The 22,294-nt window shown below is 39.8% G+C and overlaps 1 protein-coding gene across 3 annotated transcripts in view; it reads left to right on the forward strand.

The window, feature by feature from the left end:
* LOC127619231 (calmodulin-binding transcription activator 1-like) overlaps nt 1-20,314 on the forward strand; it is a 548,116-nt gene extending 527,802 nt beyond the window's left edge. For 2 of the 3 annotated variants that reach the window (XM_052092050.1, XM_052092052.1), the window contains 13 exons: nt 2,703-2,851; nt 5,737-5,927; nt 6,031-6,109; nt 6,232-6,583; nt 7,072-7,565; nt 8,037-8,215; nt 9,171-9,414; nt 9,965-10,036; nt 10,192-10,212; nt 10,642-10,841; nt 12,469-12,543; nt 13,089-13,119; nt 15,712-20,314. In XM_052092050.1, the coding sequence (XP_051948010.1) occupies nt 2,703-2,851; nt 5,737-5,927; nt 6,031-6,109; nt 6,232-6,583; nt 7,072-7,565; nt 8,037-8,215; nt 9,171-9,414; nt 9,965-10,036; nt 10,192-10,212; nt 10,642-10,841; nt 12,469-12,543; nt 13,089-13,119; nt 15,712-15,744 (2,120 nt within the window). In that variant the 3' untranslated portion in view covers nt 15,745-20,314. The remainder of the gene's footprint in view (nt 1-2,702; nt 2,852-5,736; nt 5,928-6,030; nt 6,110-6,231; nt 6,584-7,071; nt 7,566-8,036; nt 8,216-9,170; nt 9,415-9,964; nt 10,037-10,191; nt 10,213-10,641; nt 10,842-12,468; nt 12,544-13,088; nt 13,120-15,711) is intronic. The other variant, XM_052092051.1, reaches the window with a different exon arrangement.
* The last annotated feature ends 1,980 nt before the right edge of the window (nt 20,315-22,294 follow it).

Raw genomic sequence — 22,294 nt, forward strand, 5'->3', positions numbered from 1 at the left:
ATAATATCATATTCAAACATGTTAGAAAATACGTCTACTCACTCCATCAACAATAAAAACACCGCTTTGAAATGTGTATCCTTTGTATTGAGCCAAGCGGTCAGTGTGTGAATTTTTGATCTTCTATTGGTTACGCATCCTCTCGTCATCCAGATTCGCAGTTCATATTTCACCAAGCTATAACTTTGTACGAACTTTCTTCACATGAGTTGCGTTTCTGGTCTCCCGCATTTGGATGTGTTTGAATGGGAGTGAATGGAGCATGAAGTGTAGTGTGACTGCCTTTTTAGGCTGGTTTAGATAGGAAAGGTGATGACTATTCTTTACGATTAGGGAAAAAAATAATAATAATAATAATAATATATATATATATATATATATATATATATATATATATATATATATATATATATATATATATATATATATATATATATATATATATATGATTTTTCATCGGTTTTGATTTACGTGGAAGATAAATGTTGTAAACCAACAGATTTTTTTTAGAAGTTCTGCACCATTTGGCAATGTCCAGACACTTGAACAAGCAAACTGACATCAAACAAACAGATTTAACTGTTCATGAAATGAACAGATGTAAATGTAACTCTCAGTGACCATAGGATGTCACAGTTGTAGTATGGAGAAATAGAAGATGGTTGCACATGTCACATTGTTGCTTCAGCTCTGACTGGTGGACCCTTCCCTTTCTCCACCCCCTGCATGTGGCACCTCCCCCTAACCCCCTCTCCCTCTGCAGTGTACGTGTGTTGCATTTTGAGTGCACTTGTGGCAGCAGGTGGAGATGACATCATCTGCACTGCAGCAGACTGCACCACTGTGTCTGAACAAAGACATGTCAACACTGCTGCTAGCTGCTGCTGCCATGCTCACTCTCTTTTTATCTGTTTTTCAGTGTCTCTCTCTCTCTCTAGTGTATCTTCATTCTATTTATCTCTCTGTCTCTCACTCACTCTCTCCTTCTCTAACATGGTATCTGACTGAAGTGTTAACCCACAGTGAAGTCTGCACTCACTCACATTCCTCCACAAAGCATTGGATTCCAGAAAAAGTGAATCCTCATCCAGTAATGCTTTTTATGGTGGTTGATAATGTAAATAGGTATATGAACAAACCTCTAACCTTGAGTACTGTATTACATTTTGGCACATAACACAGCCTGCAGTATTTATGCCACAAACATGAATGATACTTCAAATAATGTGACTTGTTGAGGAGAGGTGTGCTTTTACTTTTGCAAGTAAGGAAAATGTTTGCCTTTCGGACTATAAAAATAAATTATCATTTACTTGCATTGAAAATCTGGTGGGCTATTTTGGTTTTTGATATATAGTGGGCTCTTTGGCCTATTGTTTTTGTTTTTTACCAGTAAGTAACACTCTAGTAGCTACACAGAACACCGTAGCGACTGCATAGCAACGCAATAAAAACCACATAGATCACCATAGCATGTTAGACTTTTGCTTGAGCAAGTACCTCTTAAATTTCCTTCCAAATAAAAAAATCTTGGATTTCCTCTGCTCTTGAGGTAAAAAAAACTAGCATTCTGGGATGGGTTTTGTAATAAACTGACACTGGACCAGCATGCCCCTGTCGCTTGGTTACCATGCAGCAGCAGGTTGCCACAGAAACAGGATTTTCAACGAGAGGCACATGCAGTTCTCTGCACTGATGCTGTAGTTCACCTGTGCTGATCCCAGTACTACTCCATTTGCAGTGAGCCAGCCCCTTTGGTGGTTACTACATGTCTGATTGACAGATCAGTGTCAGAGTCCGGTCTGGGAGCCAGAGAGCGATTACTCAATGACCTGATATTTCTGCCATTGCAAACAGCTCTTTCTGGATTTTAAACAAACCCCTAACCCTAAATATAAAATTTTGGCATGTAACACAGCATTTGTGCTACAGAAATGAATGATACCACAAATCATGCTGCTTATTGAGTTGTGTTTTTACTTTTTTAACCAATCAGACTTATAATCTTTGCCTGGCAGATGATAAATTGTCTAAAACAAAACACATAGATTTGCGTTAAAGGAGAGATCTGATCCATATTTAGGGACCAAATATAATGGAGACTTAAGGACCTCCCAGAACACCCTAGTAACCACCTAGCTATTCCCTAGCAACCATCCAAAACATCCTAGCAACTGCATAGCAACACACTAACTACCACTCTGAACTAGTAACCACCCAGAACACTGTAGCGTCATTGCAGCAATTATGCACATGCAAGCATTTGTCACATTTTCTTAAATCAGATGCCAAGTACTAATGCATTTGTGTTTGCAATGTGTTTATATAATGCTGTGTTTTTGAAGCTGAATGTGTTGATGAATGTGTTCATTATTGATTCCATTAATTTATAATAATGACTGCAATTACTGAAATGGTGATTGATTACATTCGACTCTGTGACTTGATTGGATACCATATGGGTAATGACTGAGTTTAATTAAACATTCAGTAATGAGTCTTGCTTGAGAATACAAGCTTAAACAGAGAAGAGGAAATCATTTATTTCAGACCTCACTGAGATATAGTGCCACAGTGTAGTTAAGAACTTAAGGCTTTTATGTGTTAAAACATATTAATTTTACTTGAGTATTGAACTAAGTTTGAACCAAAGTTACAAAAGTAATCAAATGTGATTAAACTGTACTGTGGTTCCTCTGCAGATAACCAATTCAGAATGTCCATCCTGGAACGGCTGGAGCAGATGGAGCGCAGGATGGCTGAGATGGCCGGTCAGCAGCAGCAGGGTAGCGGAGGCACAGCAGGGGCTGGAGGAGGTGGAGGAAACGGAGGTGCTAATAGCCAGTCTCAGGTACAGCAGCACATCAATACACTTTAGGTGTGAGATGAGGTTGGGTTTTACAAGAGCATCTGGTAGGTTCAGTCATTTAACTCATAATGCATTGGTTCTCAACTGGTTGTGCTTATGACACAGTGCCCGTATTCACAAAGATTTTTATCTTACCACTTGGAGTTCTCTAAAAAGTTCCTAGCTAGGAGTTTTTGCTTAAAACCTATTTACAAAACAGCTAAGAGCAAGTTTTAGTTAGGAAATCTTAAGTTAAGAGTAAGGTGTAGTAGACAGGGAACCACTATTTATCAGCAAAGAGAGACAACAATATATATATATATATACAGGTCCTTCTCAAAAAATTAGCATATTGTGATAAAGTTCATTATTTTCCATAATGTAATGATAAAAATTAAACTTTCATATATTTTAGATTCATTGCACACCAACTGAAATATTTCAGGTCTTTTATTGTTTTAATACTGATGATTTTGGCATACAGCTCATGAAAACCCAAAATTCCTATCTCAAAAAATTAGCATATCATGAAAAGGGTCTCTAAACGAGCTATTAACCTAATCATCTGAATCAACTAATTAACTCTAAACACCTGCAAAAGATTCCTGAGGCTTTTAAAACTCCCAGCCTGTTTCATTACTCAAAACCGCAATCATGGGTAAGACTGCCGACCTGACTGCTGTCCAGAAGGCCATCACTGACACCCTCAAGCAAGAGGGTAAGACACAGAAAGAAATTTCTGAATAAATAGGCTGTTCCCAGAGTGCTGTATCAAGGCACCTCAGTGGGAAGTCTGTGGGAAGGAAAAAGTGTGGCAAAAACGCTGCACAACGAGAAGAGGTGACCGGACCCTGAGGAAGATTGTGGAGAAGGACCGATTCCAGACCTTGGGGGACCTCGTGGAAGCAGTGGACTGAGTCTGGAGTAGAAACATCCAGAGCCACTGTGCACAGGCACCAGAAACAGCGGCAGAAGCGCCTGACCTGGGCTACAGAGAAGCAGCACTGGACTGTTGCTCAGTGGTCCAAAGTACTTTTTTCGGATGAAAGCAAATTTTGCATGTCATTCGGAAATCAAGATGCCAGAGTCTGGAGGAAGACTGGGGAGAAGGAAATGCCAAAATGCCTGAAGTCCAGTGTCAAGTACCCACAGTCAGTGATGGTCTGGGGTGCCATGTCAGCTGCTGGTGTTGGTCCACTGTGTTTTATCAAGGGCAGGGTCAATGCAGCTAGCTATCAGGAGATTTTGGAGCACTTCATGCTTCCATCTGCTGAAAAGCTTTATGGAGATGAAGATTTCATTTTTCAGCACGACCTGGCACCTGCTCACAGTGCCAAATTCACTGGTAAATGGTTTACTGACCATGGTATTACTGTGCTCAATTGGCCTGCCAACTCTCCTGACCTGAACTCCATAGAGAATCTGTGGGATATTGTGAAGAGAAAGTTGAGAGACATAAGACCCAACACTCTGGATGAGCTTAAGGCCGCTATCGAAGCATCCTGGGCCTCCATAACACCTCAGCAGTGCCACAGGCTGATTGCCTCCATGCCACGCCGCATTGAAGCAGTCATTTCTGCAAAAGGATTCCCGACCAAGTATTGAGTGCATAACTGAACATAATTATTTGAAGGTTGACTTTTTTGTATTAAAAGCACTTCTTTTATTGGTCGGATGAAATATGCAAATTTTTTGAGATAGGAATTTTGGGTTTTCATGAGCTGTATGCCAAAATCATCAGTATTAAAACAATAAAAGACCTGAAATATTTCAGTTGGTGTGCAATGAATCTAAAATATATGAAAGTTTAATTTTTATCATTACATTATGGAAAATAATGAACTTTATCACAATATGCTAATATTTTGAGAAGGACCTGTATATGTAGACACACAGATAGACATTTAAATGTTTATTGTACAAATGTTATCAAAAATGTCCTTAAATTATAACTTTAACATTTATATTAACTCACTGAATACTTTATTAGGAACACTGTATACCTACTTATTCATGTGATTATCTAATCAGCCAATTGTGTGGCTGCATAAATCATGCATATACAGGTCAGGAGCTTCATTTAGTGTTCACATCAACCATGAAAATGGTGAAAATATTTGATCTCTGTGATTTTTTTTATTGTGGGATGATTGTTGGTGCCAGATGTGCTGGTTTGAGTATTTCTGTAACTGCTGATCTCCTGGGATTTTCACGCAATACAGTCTGTAGAGTTTACACAGGATAGTGCCAAAAACAAAAAAACATCCAGTGAGTGGCAGTTCTGCAGTCGGAAACACCTTGTTGATGAGAGAGGTCAATGGAGAATGGCCAGACTGGTTCGAGCTGGCAGAAAGGCTACGGTAACTCAGATAACCACTCTGTACAATTGTAGTGTGCAGAATAGCATCTCAGAATGCACAACACATTGAATCTTGAGGCTGATGTTCTTCAACAGCATAAGACCACGTCAGGCACTTATAGTGTTCCTAATAAAGTCCTCAGTGAGTGTACATTACCATGAACTGCATTGGCCCAACAATCTGCTGAATTGCTGAGTGTGTGGTTTCTAAATGTTTCTTGAATTTTTATTGTTTCGTGCCATCGGCAGCTAATAATTCACAGCACAGAACAAATTATGGTTGTCACAAACTATGTTTATCTTCATTGCTCTTAAACTTGCATGATTCTTTTGCCTTGAAAAGTTTGTTCATGGTTTCACTTTTGATAAAAAGTGACTCAAATGTTATAAGCTTAGATTTAATTGTAGATATGTGTCATCTTAAATATTTCATACTTATATATTGTAGCTTTTAAGTAAAGTTTGTGGTTGTTGATTGACAGAAATTTTATTGTAAATGAAAGACAAAAATTCCAAAATTTTTCCGCAGTGTGTCTCTGGGCAGGCAGGAAGCTCCTTCGAGAGCCGTGTTGTAGTTGTTTGTGAGAAGATGATGAACCGGGCCTGCTGGGCCAAATCTAAACGCCTGATTCACTCCAAGACCTTCAGAGGCATGACCCTGCTGCACCTGGCCGCTGGCCAGGGCTACGCCACCCTCATCCAGACTCTCATCAAATGGCGGTGAGTCAGAGAGAAAATAGTGCTTAGATCTGTGTACGTCTATCTGGAAATGTTTTAGTGATTATGATTTTGTTATTTCCTTTGCCACTGTTGAACTGTCCAGTACTAAGCATGCAGAAAGCATCGATCTGGAGCTTGAAGTGGACCCTCTCAACGTGGATCACTTTTCTTGTACTCCACTGGTATGAGGCTTATATACAGAGTGTTTACAATTGATTGGTGTTCACGATTTTTGTGCATTTAACTCAGTTATGTAATTTTGCTTTCCCCACATATTATATTTCTCTCTCATTCTTTCTCACAGATGTGGGCTTGTGCTTTGGGTCACCTAGAGGCGGCAGTTGTCTTGTATAAATGGGACCCGAGAGCACTGGCCATTCCAGACTCCCTAGGCCGCCTGCCTCTCTCCATCGCCCGATCCCGTGGCCACACTAAGCTGGCGGAATGTCTAGAGCAGCTTCAGAGGGAGGAGCAGCAGCAGCAGACACCCTCGTCCCTGCCCCCCACCTCCAGCATGTCTTTTTCTCCCAACCCTGACATTCCCACCACCAACAGCTGGATGGTCAACTGGGGCAGTGACGATATGGTGACCCCCAGCGGGCAGAACACTGGCACAGCCACCATCACTACAACCACTTGCACCAACCAGAACCCTGGTGAGATCCTCTTAATCAAACCTCTAAAATGTTCACTGAAAACTACAAATTCTGTCATAATTTACTCACCCTTTGTTTCAAACCCATAAAACTTTCTTTTATTCATAGAACACAAAAGACGTTTGACTGAATGACAGCCTCAGTCACCATTCACTTTCATTGTGTTGAAAAAATATGCATTGAAAGTTACTGGCGACTGAAGTATTTATTCTGCCTAACAGCTCCTTTTGTTTTCCATGGAAGAATGAAAGTTGTATGGGTCTGAAAAACCTGAGAGTGAGTAATTAACAGAATATTTTTTTTCAGTGAACTACACCTTTAATGCTATACCTTAAAGCATTTGCTTCAGTGAGCAGTACTTGTTGCAGAATCTAATTCCAAAAGTCTATTGTTGTTGTTTGTTTTTATTACCATTTATATTACTTTAGACAGAGCAAATGTAATGGAAACATAATAACCTTATGCTCACTTTCCATTTTCATTTATAGATTTGAGAAGGCCAAGATCAGAGCCTTCCAACTACTACAGTAGCGAGTGCCAGCGGGATCTTCCCCTTGCCAAGAAACACAAGCCCAACCCTGAGCTTCTGCAAGCACAGCTGGATAAACCAGTGTCAGTTCCCTTGAGCATGGAGCAGCAGACACATAAACTATCAACCAGCCCTAAGACCCTCCCCTCCAACCCTTCCAGCCCTGACAAGAGCACCTCTGAAGAAGGTATAGGGACAGTGGGTATGCCGCAAGCTAAGATGGGGTCTTTCCGTGGAGGTCATAAGTGGGCCTCTAGAGAGGTGCTCAGGAATGGGGGTGGCAATGGTGGCAGCAGCATAGGAAAGGAGAAGTTGGCCAACCAGCTGAGACAGCATGGGGAACCCCTCAGCATGCTTGGAATGGTGGGGAGAAAAATGGTAGACACGGAAATTCTCTCTTACAAGGAGGATCTGGAGAACCAGGACTGCCTCTCACACATGAAGGATCTACAGGTAAGATCTTCACACACACATGCACACACTCACACATTGCCCTAAACAGCACTCAATCACAGTCGGCCTGGCTCATTCACACCTGTATTGATGCATTGTTTAGTAAATAGACTCCGCAGACAAACACAGCTACAAGAGGTCAAGGGAGATATAGAGCACCGTCCATCCTGCTGACATATGAAATCAGAGTTAGAGAGCCATGGTTGTGGCCCAGCTCTCTGTCCAGACCCCCGTCACCACATAATACACTTCAGCCATTGATTTGCTCCCATCGTCAGGAGTTAGTTCAGCCCTATTCATCTCTGTCACTCTGTGGGGATAGAGGGGCTATAACAGCGTGTTCCTCCAAAGTAAACACAGAGGCAGTACCGGGTTTGGATTGATTGGGTTAGCAAGTGTGTATATGTCTTGTCTGTGTTTGTGTAACTATGAATGGATGTGTATGTTTCTGTGCATTTTTGCACCTGACAGGCGAATATGATGAGCTTGACAGAGCACATCATCGAGGCCACTCCAGAGCATATCAAGCGAGAACATTTCCCGCCAGTGGAGTCTGTTCCTCTGGAAAACAGTGGGCTCACCAATACCATGAGCTGGCTGGCCAGTTACCTGGGAGACGTGCAACACCTGCCCAGCATCGTCCACTTGAGGTTAGCAGACGTCTTTTAGTAAACATACAGCACATCAATATGACAGGAGTATTGACTGCGGTGATTAATGTTCTGAAGGCAATCAATCCTTCATCGCTTAGAGGAAAACTAAACCTATGAGGTCCTAACCTAGCTGGAAATAAATCTTTAGACTGGTCTTAGATGGCTGGTCTTAGATGGTTTAAACTGGTCTAGTTGGTCTCCAAGCTTGTGTTCTGCTGGTTTAGCTGATCAGCCAACTTGTCTCCCAGCCTGAGCAGCTTAGAGACACCAGCTAAGACCAGCAAACCAGCTTAGGCTGGTGAAAGCTGTTTTTATTTTTTCAGCAGGGAGCCAATCCCAGTTGTTCCCAACCTTTTTGACTCCAAGGCTCTCCATTGTCCAAGACAGGCTAAGATATTTCAAGTTGGTCAGCCAACTTGTCTCCCAGCCTAAGCAGCTAACAAGTGCCTCTCTAAAACCAGACTTGGAGACCAGTCAAGACCAACAAACCAGCTTAGGCTGGGAAAAGCTGTTTTATGTTTTCAGTAGGGAGCCTATCTTGGTGGTTCCCAAACTTTTGACTCCAAGGCCTTGTCCAAGACGGTATTCAAAGGCTGCTCCCCATGTTGGCTAAGATACTTCCTCTGGTACTTCTACTGAATGCTGAACTTAATTAACAGAAACTAGGAAGAATAAATTAGATTAAAATAATCACAATTCATTTTGTGATTCCAGAGGTTTCAAGAACTGTATGTTGTTCAATAAAAACAGTTGTTGAAAGGAGACTTTGAATCAAAACCAAAAAATATGATGCCATATAACGATTTTCGAGCATTTTAAGATTTATAGTTGTAAGTTACATTTTTATAATATAGCTTTTTAACTCATTTTAAATAATTTTAAGACATCTTAAGGCATCAAACACTAGCTTAGCTAACTCTATGCATATTTGTGTGTGTTGGTTTCTGAACAGTCCCATTTACAGTGAACCCCTGACCCCTTCATCCAACCCTAGTCTGAGCCCGGTCAACTCGCCCATTCGTGTGGGCCCATTTGAGAAGCCGACCTTGCCCGCTCCAGCAGAATGGAGTGAGTTTCTCCGAGCCTCAAACAGCAAGGTGGAGAGAGAGCTAGCCCAGCTCACCCTATCCGATCCCGAGCAGAGGGAACTCTACGAGGCAGCACGGCTGGTGCAGACCGCTTTCCGCAAGTATAAGGTACAGGCCAGGACTCAGGTACCAAAAGCTGTGTCTATGCTCAGCTCTTGTTGTTAAGGTCATAGAGGGTCTGTGTAGTGTCTTTGTCTCTTTCCTCCTTTGTTCATCCTTTCAATTTGTCTAAGACACACAGCCACTCTCTTACACAAACACAGAGTAGTCAGTCCCCACAGCTTCAGCATGGGTAAGGTGGCTTAACCAGCGCATGGCCTGGCTTATAGGAGCGATTGCCCTGCTCTTCTTCCACCTGTCAATGCAGTGTGCTGTCTCCTGTGGCAGCCTCTAATAAGTTTCCACAGAGATTCCACAGCTCACACTGGTTAAGAAGCATCTGCTTTCCAAACCCTGTAAGCTGTACTTGTGAAGAAAGTCTGGGTCTATCTCAACCCTCAAACCAGAAGCCTCTTTCTTATCTCTGTTTGTCCAAATAATCTGTCCTCCCATTTTAAGTGAACAGGGTCTGTGGATGTCTTCCAGGTGTTGGCCATCTCCTTTGGGGTTGCCTAATCCTTAGACCAACCGTTTTCCCCTCTCTTCTCTCCCCCTCCAGGGACGCCCACTGCACGAGCAACAGGAAGTAGCCACCACTGTCATTCAGCGCTGTTACAGGAAGTACAAGCAGGTAATCCCTTAAAATACTCTAAAATTGACATTGCCAAGTACAGAAGGCTTTACCAAAGGCTGGCAATGTTATTTGAATGTGACACTAAGAGCTCTCAGCTGCAAGGTCACAGAGTTTCCTATTCATCATAATTAAATTTTTTGTTCCTTTGCAAGCTAACATGGATAGCCTTGAAGGTAATTTGTTTTGTATTGTTACGTAATATGTAAAGCAGATTTCTTGAGTCTGGATTAAAGGTTGAACAAAACATTAAAAAAAAAATCTTTAAAGGTATAGTTAACTCCCAAAAAAATCTGCCATCATTTATTTACCCTAAAGCTATTTTAAACCTGTATGACATTCTTCTGTCCTTGGAACACGAAAGGAGAAATTTTAGGGACTAACAGCATATGTCAACATTCACTTTCATTGCATTTTTTCTCCTTGCAATGACAGTAAATGGTGACTGATGTTGCCTTTGTGTCCCATGGAAGAAAGAATATCATATGGGTTTGAAAAAATATGAGGGTGAGTAAATGGTTAACTATCCCTTTAATAGCAATGCGAGTCAAATAGGGAGCAATTTATTTATTGTAATTAACGTCTTCTGTTTGTGTATGTGTCAGTATGCACTTTATAAGAAGATGACGCAGGCCGCCATCCTTATCCAGAGTAAGTTCCGAAGTTACCACGAGCAGAAGAAGTTCCAGCAGAGCCGGCGGGCAGCCGTGCTGATCCAGCAATGCTACCGCAGCTACAGAGAGTTTAGTAGGCTGAGGCCTCACCGCCGAGCAGCTACTGCTGCCCTGGTTCAGCACAAACTCAGGTACCTCACATTCCTGTAACCACAGACATAATAAGGGGAAGGATACATAACACACATTTAAAATTAATGGGAAAATTCATAACACTTAATATGGCAGCTGAAAGAATAGAAGTCCTGCCTTTCAGTTAATAGAACCAATCACCTTTTTGGTAGAGTTTTTATTGTCCAAAGTGACTTACAAATGAGTACAATAGAAGTGATTCATCCTAAGGAGGCAATAATAAGAGAAGTGCTGTAAAACAAAGTTGCAACTTGCTTAGAGAAGCACAAGTAGAGAGGAAGGTGAGAGACAGTGGTGAAAAATAATAAATTTAGTTTTTTTTCCCTTTATTTTAGTAGAAAAGAAGACAGTTTTTGAATCAACAGGATTGGGTCAAGTGCTCTCGAAAGAGATGTGACTTTAGATGTTGAAAGTGGCTAGAGAATCATCTGCTTGGGTGGGGGTGTGGAAGTTCAATCAACCAGTGAGGAACGAATGAAGTGAAGATCCGTAAAAAGTTATTTTGTGCCTCTGTGAGATGGGAACTTGAGGTGCCGCTCACCCACTGGAGGGCACATAGACTTGAAGTAACGAGTGCAGATGGGGGGTACAGAGCCAGTGGTTGCGCTGTAGGCAAACATCAATGCCTAGAATCTAATGCGAACAAGCATTGGAAACCAATGCAGTTTGATGAAAAGAGGCGTGACGTGCGCTCTCTTGGGCTTGTTAAAGACCAATCGTGCCGCTGTTTTCTGGATCAGTTGCAGAGGTTTGACTGTACATGCAGGAAGTCCAGCCAGAATAGCATTACAGTAATCCAGTCTAGATATAACAAGAGCCTGGACAAGGAGTTGTGTAGCATGCTCAGATACAATGGGTCTGATCTTCCTAATGTTATACAGTGCAAATCTGCATGATCGGGCTGTTCTTGCGATGTGGTCTGATCGTCAAACATAACCCAGAGATTTCTGGCTGTCTTGGATGGTGTAGTTGTTGACGAATCTAGTTGAATGGAAAAGGTATGATGAACTGAAGAAGATATGATGGGCTGGCTGGCTGAAAAACGAGAAGTTCTGTGTTTGCTGGGTTGAGTTGGTGTCCTTTCATCCAACATGAAATGTCCACCAGGCAAGCTGAGATCTGTGCAGCAGCCGTAGGTTCCTCAGACTATTACTCTTGTGCGTGCATGAACATTAACCTGGAACAGTCTGATAAAAACAGGGGTTTTTTGTACCATGATTGACATGAAACTTATGATACAATTTGTTGCCAGATTGTATTGCATATGTGAAATATGTTAGTGAAACTTATAATGACATATAATGTAATTTTATTGATTTCGTTTTTTCCCTAGTCAGGAAGATAGGAGCTGTAATTGTATGCCTATTGCTTAGATAAAATAAAACTGTTGTGATACCTCAGCACTATTTATTACCCTGAGATAAATCGCTACCTCAAAGTCAGTCCAAATTTATTTCACTCTAACTTGTGTTTGATGTATTGTATTAAGCCAAAACCTCTTGTGAATTTGTTTCGGGTGTCATGCTGTTCTAAACTTTGACCTTCAAGACATTTTGCTAATGTGCAAGATGTAATATGGTAAATTAAATGTACCGTATAAGAATGATGGTAATGTTTCTGTTTCAGAAGCAGTCTGCTCACAAAGAGGCAGGATCAGGCTGCTCGCAAGATCATGAGGTTCCTACGGCGCTGTCGCCACAGGTATTCTCCCTCTTCCACATCACCCCCTATTGGCCATGCCATTAACCCTCACTGATTTAAATACAGATGTGTTAAAATACATGTTTAGTTTCCATATTCTCTTTATCAGAGTGGCTACACTGCCCTACAAAGCCAAAAGCAGTAACTATGCCAACTTTGCCACTATTCTCATTCAGTGTTCTCGAAACCTGAACATAGTTTAGCTAAACCCATCTGTCACAGCAAAGGTCACAGGCTAAGAGACACGATTTCGGTTATAACTCAGTTTTTACCCATTGTGTAGTTAGTTTGCTGTTAATGTCACCAAAGTGTGAAAATGGTCATATTCATTTAAATGGAACAGGGAATCTATTTCTTTTTATTTTCTCCTTCACATATATTATTCATTAATCATGAGTGAGTTAGTGAGTGGTCGACATGATTGCTTATTGCCCCTCCCTTCCCTTTTGCACCCTCAACTTGGCTCATTTTCCATTTCCCCTTTCCATTATAATATCTGCTGTGTGCTAATAGCTGTCTGGTGTTGTTTTGCTGTTAACGCTAAGCCCCTTGATGGACCATAGACTATTCAAGCGGGTGAGTGCAGCCTCAGCGATTCAGTATGTTTCCCTTTTTTCTGTCTATCTCCCTTTCTCGCTCGTCTCACTCACACACAAAGACCCCTATCCCCTCTTGCTCCTTCTTGCTGTCCTTAATCACCATTGCCTGATGCCTGCTTGCATGACAGCTACCAACTGGAAGCTCGGATGACTGAGATCAAAGGCCTCAGGATATGGTTATGCCTTGCTATACACTAACCACTGTGATACCACATTATACAAGCACCTTTTTCTCCAGTCTAAACTGTTTAAGTTTTCTTAAGTTTTCTTTCTTTTGTTTGTAAAGAGGAAATGATGGACGGAAGAACTGAAGGTTGTTTGATGTAAACTATGGTGCATGATGATGATGATGATGATGGGTTTTGCTCTTTGACCATGAGGCATGCTGGGAAATATGTGACTTGTTGTGAGAATGCGAGTCCAATGAAAACTGTCTGCCTCTCTTGCTTGTGTGTTTTGGTTCTGACTAGTTCAACTAGTTTAAGCCTGTTTTATTGCACATGCTGCAGTGGGAACTGACACTCTCTATATATGTACAGTATTTACCGGTCTCTATATCTCCCTTTATCTCACAAATGTTTGATTATAGATAATGCAACCATTTAGTGTTGTACAAAAACAGTTGGTTCCACAACCCTATGCAATCGTCACCTATATTAAATATTTTATTAGAGGTTTGAAAGAAATACAGTATGAACAGACAGCCTTAGTTTCTTGACAAAGATGACAAGATGAAAAGATGTCAGTATTTCAGACTTGATTTATGTATTAAATGAAATGCAGACTATTTTAAGGTTTTTGTCCTATATATCTACTTAGTGAAGAAACTTACAAGGTGAGGCAATGATGAAAATGGGGCAACTCTTTCAGTGAAGATTTGCAAAAGATCTTGTCTGTACAATACATGCTGTTTTACTTGTAGAAATTATATATAATTGATTGTAAAACTATAAAATATACCAATTAAGTAGAAAGATGGAATTAGATCACACTGCACATTAACAGGATATAAAATGTATAAAAACACAATTTTGAAAGGTTTATGCTTAAAACATTCAAAACTAGAGGTAAAAATCCTAGTGGGGTGGAAAAATAATAATTGTTTTTCCTTTGAATTAAAGAAATATCCAGGTTCCATTTGAGGTTATACATAATGTTCATTACCACAAAAATGTGTTAAGACTCATCCCTCCTTTTCTTTATAAGTAGCAAAAAATACTCACTGTTTCAGAAGTATAATGTCACGAACCCCACTCCCTCGTTCCGCCCCCTCGAGCTCCCACGCTCGTTCCGCCCCCTCGAGCTCCCACGCTCGTTCCGCCCCCTCGAGCTCCCACGCTCGTTCCGCCCCCTCGAGCTTGCACGCTCTTTTTGCTTGCTCGAGCCCTCACGCCCACTTTGCTCCTACTCGCTCACATGCTCGTAGGCAATCTCCCTTCCTCGAGTTTCTCACGCGTTTCCAATCCCCCAGAACATTATGACCACCTGCACTCGCGTCATCTGCACTCCTGCACGTTAGTTTCACCTGCACTCGTCTCATCACCTGTCATGGTTTACACCTGCACTCGCCCTATATATATATATCACTACCCTTTCGTCTCACGGTGGTTGGTTATTGTATTTAGTTTCCCGTGTCTTTGCCCCCCGCTAGTCTCGTCTAGTTTTGCTCTCCTCTTGTTTACCCCGTAGCTTGCCAACTCTAGTGTTCCCCTAGCTCCCCTGTTTAGTGTCTCGCTGATCCTGTTTACCCCGGCTTTGACCCTCGCTCCCCTCTACTACTCTCCCGGATTTGCCCCCTTTACTCTCTCCGATTCCCCGGCTTCGACCTCTCGCTCCCCTTGACTACTCTTCACTGGATTTGCCCCTTGATCGTACTTTTTGCCTGCCTGCAATAAAACGCAGTTTGACTTACATTGTGACTGTCTCTTCTTGTGCGGGTTACATATAGTCACAAGTTGTAATGTAATAAAATCGCTTACTTACTTTTTCTGTTTAAAATATGCAATTTTACAGCTTCATTGCCATGACCACATAAAACCTAAACCCTAAAATGACCGTAAAAAGAAACATTTAAACAATTTTAAAGCTTAAGTAATACAAAGTTTTAACAGAAGTAGTAATCTAATTGCTTTTATAAAATTATGAGCTTCACATTTCTGCTTTTAAAGCCTTCAAAAATTGGCCCTATTCACTTCCATTGTAAGTGCTTCACTGGAACCTTGATTTTTGCTTCTTTCTTTTTTGTTAATAAAATGAACAATGATTTTAATGGTTTTAATGAAGTATACCTGAATTGCAGCTCAAAGGTCAAATGCTGTTGCCTTTACAAGTTACAATGTAACATGAAAACAACAATGCCATTTAATAGTTAATGTTTATTTTATGTTAATAGAAACTTTACAGAGTGCAAACAATGTCTGTACCTTCTGCTGTGGAAAGCATCTTTGCATAACAGTGTTCTTTTCTGTTTAACTGGGGCTTGGTCTGGACTCTGCTCTCTAAGATAAATGCTAAAAATGGCATGAGATGTTTAACCTGTGTTCTTTAATGCCTGTCTGTTGTTTTTCAGAGTGAGAGAATTGAGAAAGGCCAGGGAACATGAGAGCGTTCAGAAGAGCCCCCTCACAATGTGACATTACTCTCCAGACTCTTTTCAGTTCTTCAGTTTCAACCTGATACATTTTACAAGAAGAGAAAGAAAAATAGCAAGAACTCTTACTATGACTGATACTACTTCTGCTACAAAACAACTGCATTGTTTCATATCTCTTTATTCCTTCTATCTTTTTTTTTTTTTGAGGGAAAGAGCCAAACTCTGTGGAGCTAAACAAACGTTGGACGTTGTTTTTGGAGGAACTACATGAGCTTCGTGGCATTTTTTTGCACTTTTTAATGGATTTATTTATCATTTTTGAGGAGCATTAAAAAGGGGGGAAAAGCTGAATTGGACAGATGAAGTCCTTCTCTTCAGTGTCTCATGGAGAGAAGATAAAGGAAGATTGAAAGATTGTGACAAAATATGGAGTTGACAAATAAAGATGGCCGGGCCTGTTACAAGTTTATTACATAGTTTTTAAAGATTAAATTATACGTTTAGTGGATAATAGTGTTACCAAAAATGGTGAATAATTCATTGATTGATTTTTGTACATGCTTTAATCCACAGCCAGACAAATTCATCACAAAAATCTTCCAGTCTGTCCCTTATCGTTGCCCGTTTTCTCCTAGTTTCAAGGGGATTGGGCAGCTAATGAATGTAAGAGGGAAATGTGCAGGTGTGACGAGTCAAATTTGAGATTTTATTTTGCTAACATGGCATATGTGCATAAAATGTAAATCGTTAAGTATTTTCAAATTGATGATTTCATCCATTGATTTATTCTGCAAAATTTTGTCTCAAATTAATTCTATGGTAAATATCAACTTCACCTGTAAAGCTTAATTTCAGATGTTAGCCAAGTAAAGAAAATTACAGTGCGGTGAATCGCTCTAGGCAGATCTTGTCTTACTTGAAAATAAGCCACTGTCTTTTTGTTCATATTGTTTAAAACTCCATGAATGTACTGGAGACACCAAATGCCATCACCTCTGCCCATAATTTACTATTGGCAAGTTGGTTATAAGTTTCTTTTTCCATTCTCTAAATGCTTTCAGGCTTCTAATGGTCATTGCTGAAGGTTTTGTTTTGCTGAAAATCATTTTTAAGCCATTATAGGGAATATGACATACATTGCCTTGATATCCTTGACATACTTTGAAAGGTTCCCATGCCTGGGGTCAAACAAATCCATATTTTTGACAGCTGAGCGGATCCTGTACATAAAGAGGGTTGCTGGTATGTGAAGTAAAACATTTATCTAAGCCGGGTTGTATTTTAGAAATATGTTATTTTGCTCATTGAAAGGGATCAAAACATATTAGCATAAAAATCTGAATATTTGTATAGTTTTCTTTGAATGCATAAGAAGTATGGTTGTATCACTTGTACATACTGTAAATACCTGGGATAAAGTCAAGCTACTGTATGTGCATGACAAAATGAACAAAGATACAAAAAAAGATCAAAAGCATTAGTGGCTATGCTCTGTAAAACTATTTCACTATAAGAATATTTTATTTTCCTTTGTTCTTGAGAAGAACATTTTGCTAAAGCATGACTTTCCTGCAATTATGAAAAATACTGTATTAACGAGGTAGGAGAAAAGGCAAAATGATCATTAGACAAATATGTTATGTTTACATTTGTTTGTTTGTTTGTTTTTGGGGCTACCAAGAATCTATTTGCCAATGGTGCCAAGTAAAGTGAATGCTACTGCTTAACACAGGAAGTTAATCATTGCTGAACAGATAATCATACGGTACAATGTGATCAAATTCACTTGCATTCAACTGCATAACCAGTGAACACGGAGAGGGTCTCGGATGAAGGTGTATTTCAGAAAGGATCTTTAAATCTCTCACATATCCCATTTAGTTTATTTGTATGTGTTTGGTGTTTTGTTGGCAGTACATTTGTAATGTCAATGAGATTAGATTTTTTTTTTTATGTTGTTGGGTATATTTGGATTCTACAGAAATAGTATCCCTAACTGCAGCATTATGCAGATTTAAAGTTAAAGTTTAGATAGTTTTGTTCAACAAGATGTGCAAAAAACCTTGCGAGTTGACAGTTAAGACCTAGAGCAAACCGTTTATCGCTCACACGTACAGTATGCTGAAACAAAGTTGCTAAATCCACAGTTCTGCACTAAATGAACAACCGTAAAAGAGATTTCCTGTTATGCATGTAAAGGGGATTCTTTGGTGCTAAAACCGTCGAGGTCGTCGAGGGGCCGATAGACCTCCAAAGATCAATACATTTTCCAGTGTGGCTTTTGAAAATTATTACATATTCGCAGAAAATGAGTAAATATCTAAACACGCGTGTTATAATGGCACCTGAAAACAGTTTATAAGATAATGCACAAGATAATGTGTATATATTCCAGTTCAGTTTCCCCTTATGTTCAAAGTTAAAACTTTTTGTCATCTTTTGTATTTGTTTCTCTGTTAAAGAGAATCATATGTAAATATTTTCTTCAGAGTGCTTATGTTGGAAGTGCCTGACTCCAGCGAGCTGTTTGTCTGCATGTACGGTTTATAAGGGACTAATTGGCTATAGCAAGTAATTCTTTCAAGCAAAAATTCCTTTACGTTACTTTTCCATGGGTTTCTTTGTCCATATTTTCTTCTCTGTGTATTTCATTTTAATGCACCAGGAATTTATGGGTTTGTCATAACTCATGTCTTCTATTGGAACTGCCAGATGAACCCACAAGGACTGCGGTTCTTGCCTTGCATTCATCATTCCGGTAGCAGTTTTAAGTTGTCAGCTGATGCACCGTGGTGGCAACTTGAGTCTTATTATGCTTGCATGGGTAACATAGATAATCGGGTGGCTAAACAGCACCCAAAGCATGCTTATTTTTGTAGATTTGGTAGTCAGGTAGACTTGTCAAAGAAATATTGTTCTGTAAAGCAGATGATTTCATGGGTTGCAGAACTTCATAAGATTGAGGGCTTCTAAGTAGGCAGCAGACACGTAACTTGCAGTACAAAATCGTCAGTACTCATACATACAGGGGCAGCATGAATTGTTTTATTTTTTTCCAAATAGGAATTAGGATTCTTGTTTAGTCTTAAACTGCATTGAATTCACTTTCACTCTATTTTCTTCATTCACATTTGCATTTCTTCAACAGCTTAACCACACAAAAAACAGGTCAAAACGTGTACCTCATACAAAAACACACCACAGAACTGTGTCCATATCCATGTTAAAGTGTCCATGGCACTAGTGCAGTTGAAACCTTGTATGTGAATTTCGCCACTTGCTGTCGAGTTCACTTTTTTATCTTATCTCAGGTGCCAAACTGGAAAAATGGAGGTGGAGCAAGTCACTTGAGAATTAGCTGCTGCTTATTGGTAAATGAGCCAGTCCGTCCTGATCAAATGACTGTGATTCTGAATATGTCATGCTTTTTTTTTTATCATCTGTGTGAGCTGAGTTGGCATACCGTAGAAACTTCCATTGCCCCTGCAACAGAGTGGCACTGGTGTTGTATAAGAGTGCTCAAGCCCATTCAAATGGAATAGGTTCGTATGAATGTGTCTGCTACTTGTGTAAATATACGCATGGATGTTTCAGTGGTAGAAACTCCATCAACTTCGCAAAACAGTTCAGCTTCTCCATATCCAGATTCTATAGTCACTGTACAAACAAACTGCCGTGGATATACTGTATCACAATAATGAAATAAAGTGCTGCTCAGATCTAATCATCGTCACAACCTTTACTATAGCCATAGATGTGTGTTTTAGCTGTAGTTTATAAATGCCAGACAGTAACCTCATTTGGTTGCATACGGGTTCATTTTGAAAATTCTTCTTTAATGGTATCACAGCTCAGCCCACAGAAGATATCTCATCACTTTTGTTTTTCTATCACATCACCAACTACTTTGAGAGACTGCCTTTGCTCCTCTTCTGTTTACCGCTCCCATTTTTTTAGAAAGGTAGTCACAGGGAAAACAGGGCCCACCAAGTTTTACCACTCATGGACACTGAGCAATAAGCAATTCCTGAAGTGGAGACCTGTAGAGCTAATGGGTAAAGTGATGTATTGGATACACATAGCTGATTTACTCTTATGCAAATGGCAGTATTGTGAGATTAGAGCGCAGTAGTTTAAGGACAGTGCTTATACGACACCCTTCATGGAGCTGCACGTTTTCATCCCTTTCAAACCCAGAAAATATTGGCCCTGCCTTTATTACAAGCTACACTTGGGGCTCTCTACACTTTGCATGTTAAACTAGTGTTAGATCTACTTTCCTCTCCTCTCTAGCAGTCTTTCTCTCTGTCTCTCCCAGTTATGTAGCCCTCTCCTTTCCAAATACCCCTACTAAGTTAACCCCTTTTATTTTTTATTTTGAAATGTCTGTTTTTCTTCCCTTCCCTGGTTTGAACAATTTATTTTTGTAACTGTGCATGTTAAAGAGTCACTGAATCGATGGATATGTTAAAAAAGAGAATTCAGCTGCTGAAGCCATGCAAAATGTTTTGAATTGCCCTTAAAATATGAAAGATGTTTTCTGAATGCTTTATATTCTCTCTGCTGTAAAATAATAAAAGGGGAAAAACTTAAGAAAAGATTGTTTTCATATTGTTTCATTTCATTTAACTACTCCAAAAATGTTAAACTCTACTATATCAGCAAATGAATTGACTGCAAGCCAGGTTGGATGGATTTGTTTGCTCAGTTGAGCCACCTGTTGGTCACTATAGCAAGTGACCTATAGTTTCCAGAAGATATTAATGTGTTTTAGGTGTAGCATATGATGACAGTGGTGATAGAAATGGAGATAAAATGTAAATCTTATTATTTTTATAAATATAATTCTTCTGTTAAAAATTGGGGTATTATTTGAGCTGTAAAATTGTTTAAATCCTCGTTTTTAAGGGATAAATCGTCGGCATTATGCCATCATTACCACAAAGTTGTAAAAATGGCTATAACTTTACACCGAAAAGGTTAGTACATGATTTTATCGGATTAAAATCATGTTATCACCCATTTGTTTTTTACTTGTGGACATACTTTTGAAACAGTGAGTATTTTAATGTTGATGGATTGGCCATGTTCCGTTCCTTTGTAAGTGACTCACTGTAAAACAGATTTCTGCTGTTTTGGAGGTAGAATTCGGAATAAATGTTTTGTGGTAATTGAGATTATGCCACAAATGCTGTCAGTTGAGCTTAAAGGGAGAGTTCCCCCAAAAATGAAATTCTCTTTTCATTTACTCACCCACATGCCATCCCAGATGTGTATGAATTTCTTCTGCTGAATGCAAACAAAGTTATTTGGAAGAATATATCAACTCTGTAGGTATCCATTCAATGCAAGTGAATGGTGGCCAGAACTCCAAAAAGGAGATAAAGGCAGCATAAATGTAATCCATAAGATTCCAGTGGTTTAATTAATGTCGTCTGAAGCTATCCAGTTGGTTTTGGGTGTAAACAGACCAAAATGTAACTCCTTTTTCACTGTACATCTTGACATCAGTCTCCTTGGTGATCATGATTTCAAGCTCGATAACTAACTATAGGGCCATCTAGCGCTCTGTGCATGCAGCTTTATGCCCTAAAGTGGCGCTTGTTTGCAAATTGTTGTTCTTCCTGGTCTGAAGACCTGCAGAGATGTGCAGTTCGGTCAGTGCTTTCATTTCCTACAAGAGAGGTTGGTGCTAGGGAGGGACCCCTTTGCCACAACACTAGACCTACCACTGTAAATGGCCATACCTTAATCTCAGCTCCTCAGTGCAAAATTTATCATTGGCCTTTTCTCAAGTTCAGAGGTATGTGAGGCTCTCAAGAAAGATCCCTTGTGTCACTACATACTACACTACGAAGGTTACAACACTAACCATGACGCTTTCTTGTATTGAGTACGGCATGTTCCTTTTTGGTCATTTAGTGATTGCTATAATCCTCAATGACTTATCAAGACCCACAAATCAAAAAATGTATTATTGGTTGTATATTTGGCTTATATTTGGGGTTAGTTAATGGTTAGTCATTTGAATGGTCATGAACTGGAACTGCTTGATGAGAATATTAGTTTATGATAACAGGAAATGACTGCTCTGTGTGCATTTCTGCTTGCGCTGAAGATGCATTTTTGGATTTACTATTGAGGGTAGAACAGGAGACAGTGATGGGGTTAGTTACCGGCACACTTTATGGGCCAGATAACTGCCCTCTGGACACCAAAAACGAATTGGTCAGAGAGGCTCCTCTGAGGATATAAATTGTGAGACAATGCCTTCATCTCACTGTAGCCACACTTCTCTGTACAAGAACTCTCTGAATAGAACCTTCTGGAATCACTAGAAGTAAGGGGACAATTATTCAAAATTGGTGCTAATTTCCATTTAATTCAAATTTGATTTGCTTTTTGATAATTATGTCATAATGATCTATTTAGTAGGGGAAATTACTGTCCACTATAATACCTTATAATGCATTAATTATGGAATGATTTCTTTCTCTTTTTGAGTTTTTTATTAGTATTATTATTTTAAAATTAAAACTATAGCGAAACAATTTTGAAT

The sequence above is a fragment of the Xyrauchen texanus genome, chromosome 25 (genome assembly GCF_025860055.1).
Source record: "Xyrauchen texanus isolate HMW12.3.18 chromosome 25, RBS_HiC_50CHRs, whole genome shotgun sequence".
In the NCBI taxonomy this organism is placed as follows: Eukaryota; Metazoa; Chordata; class Actinopteri; order Cypriniformes; family Catostomidae; genus Xyrauchen; species Xyrauchen texanus.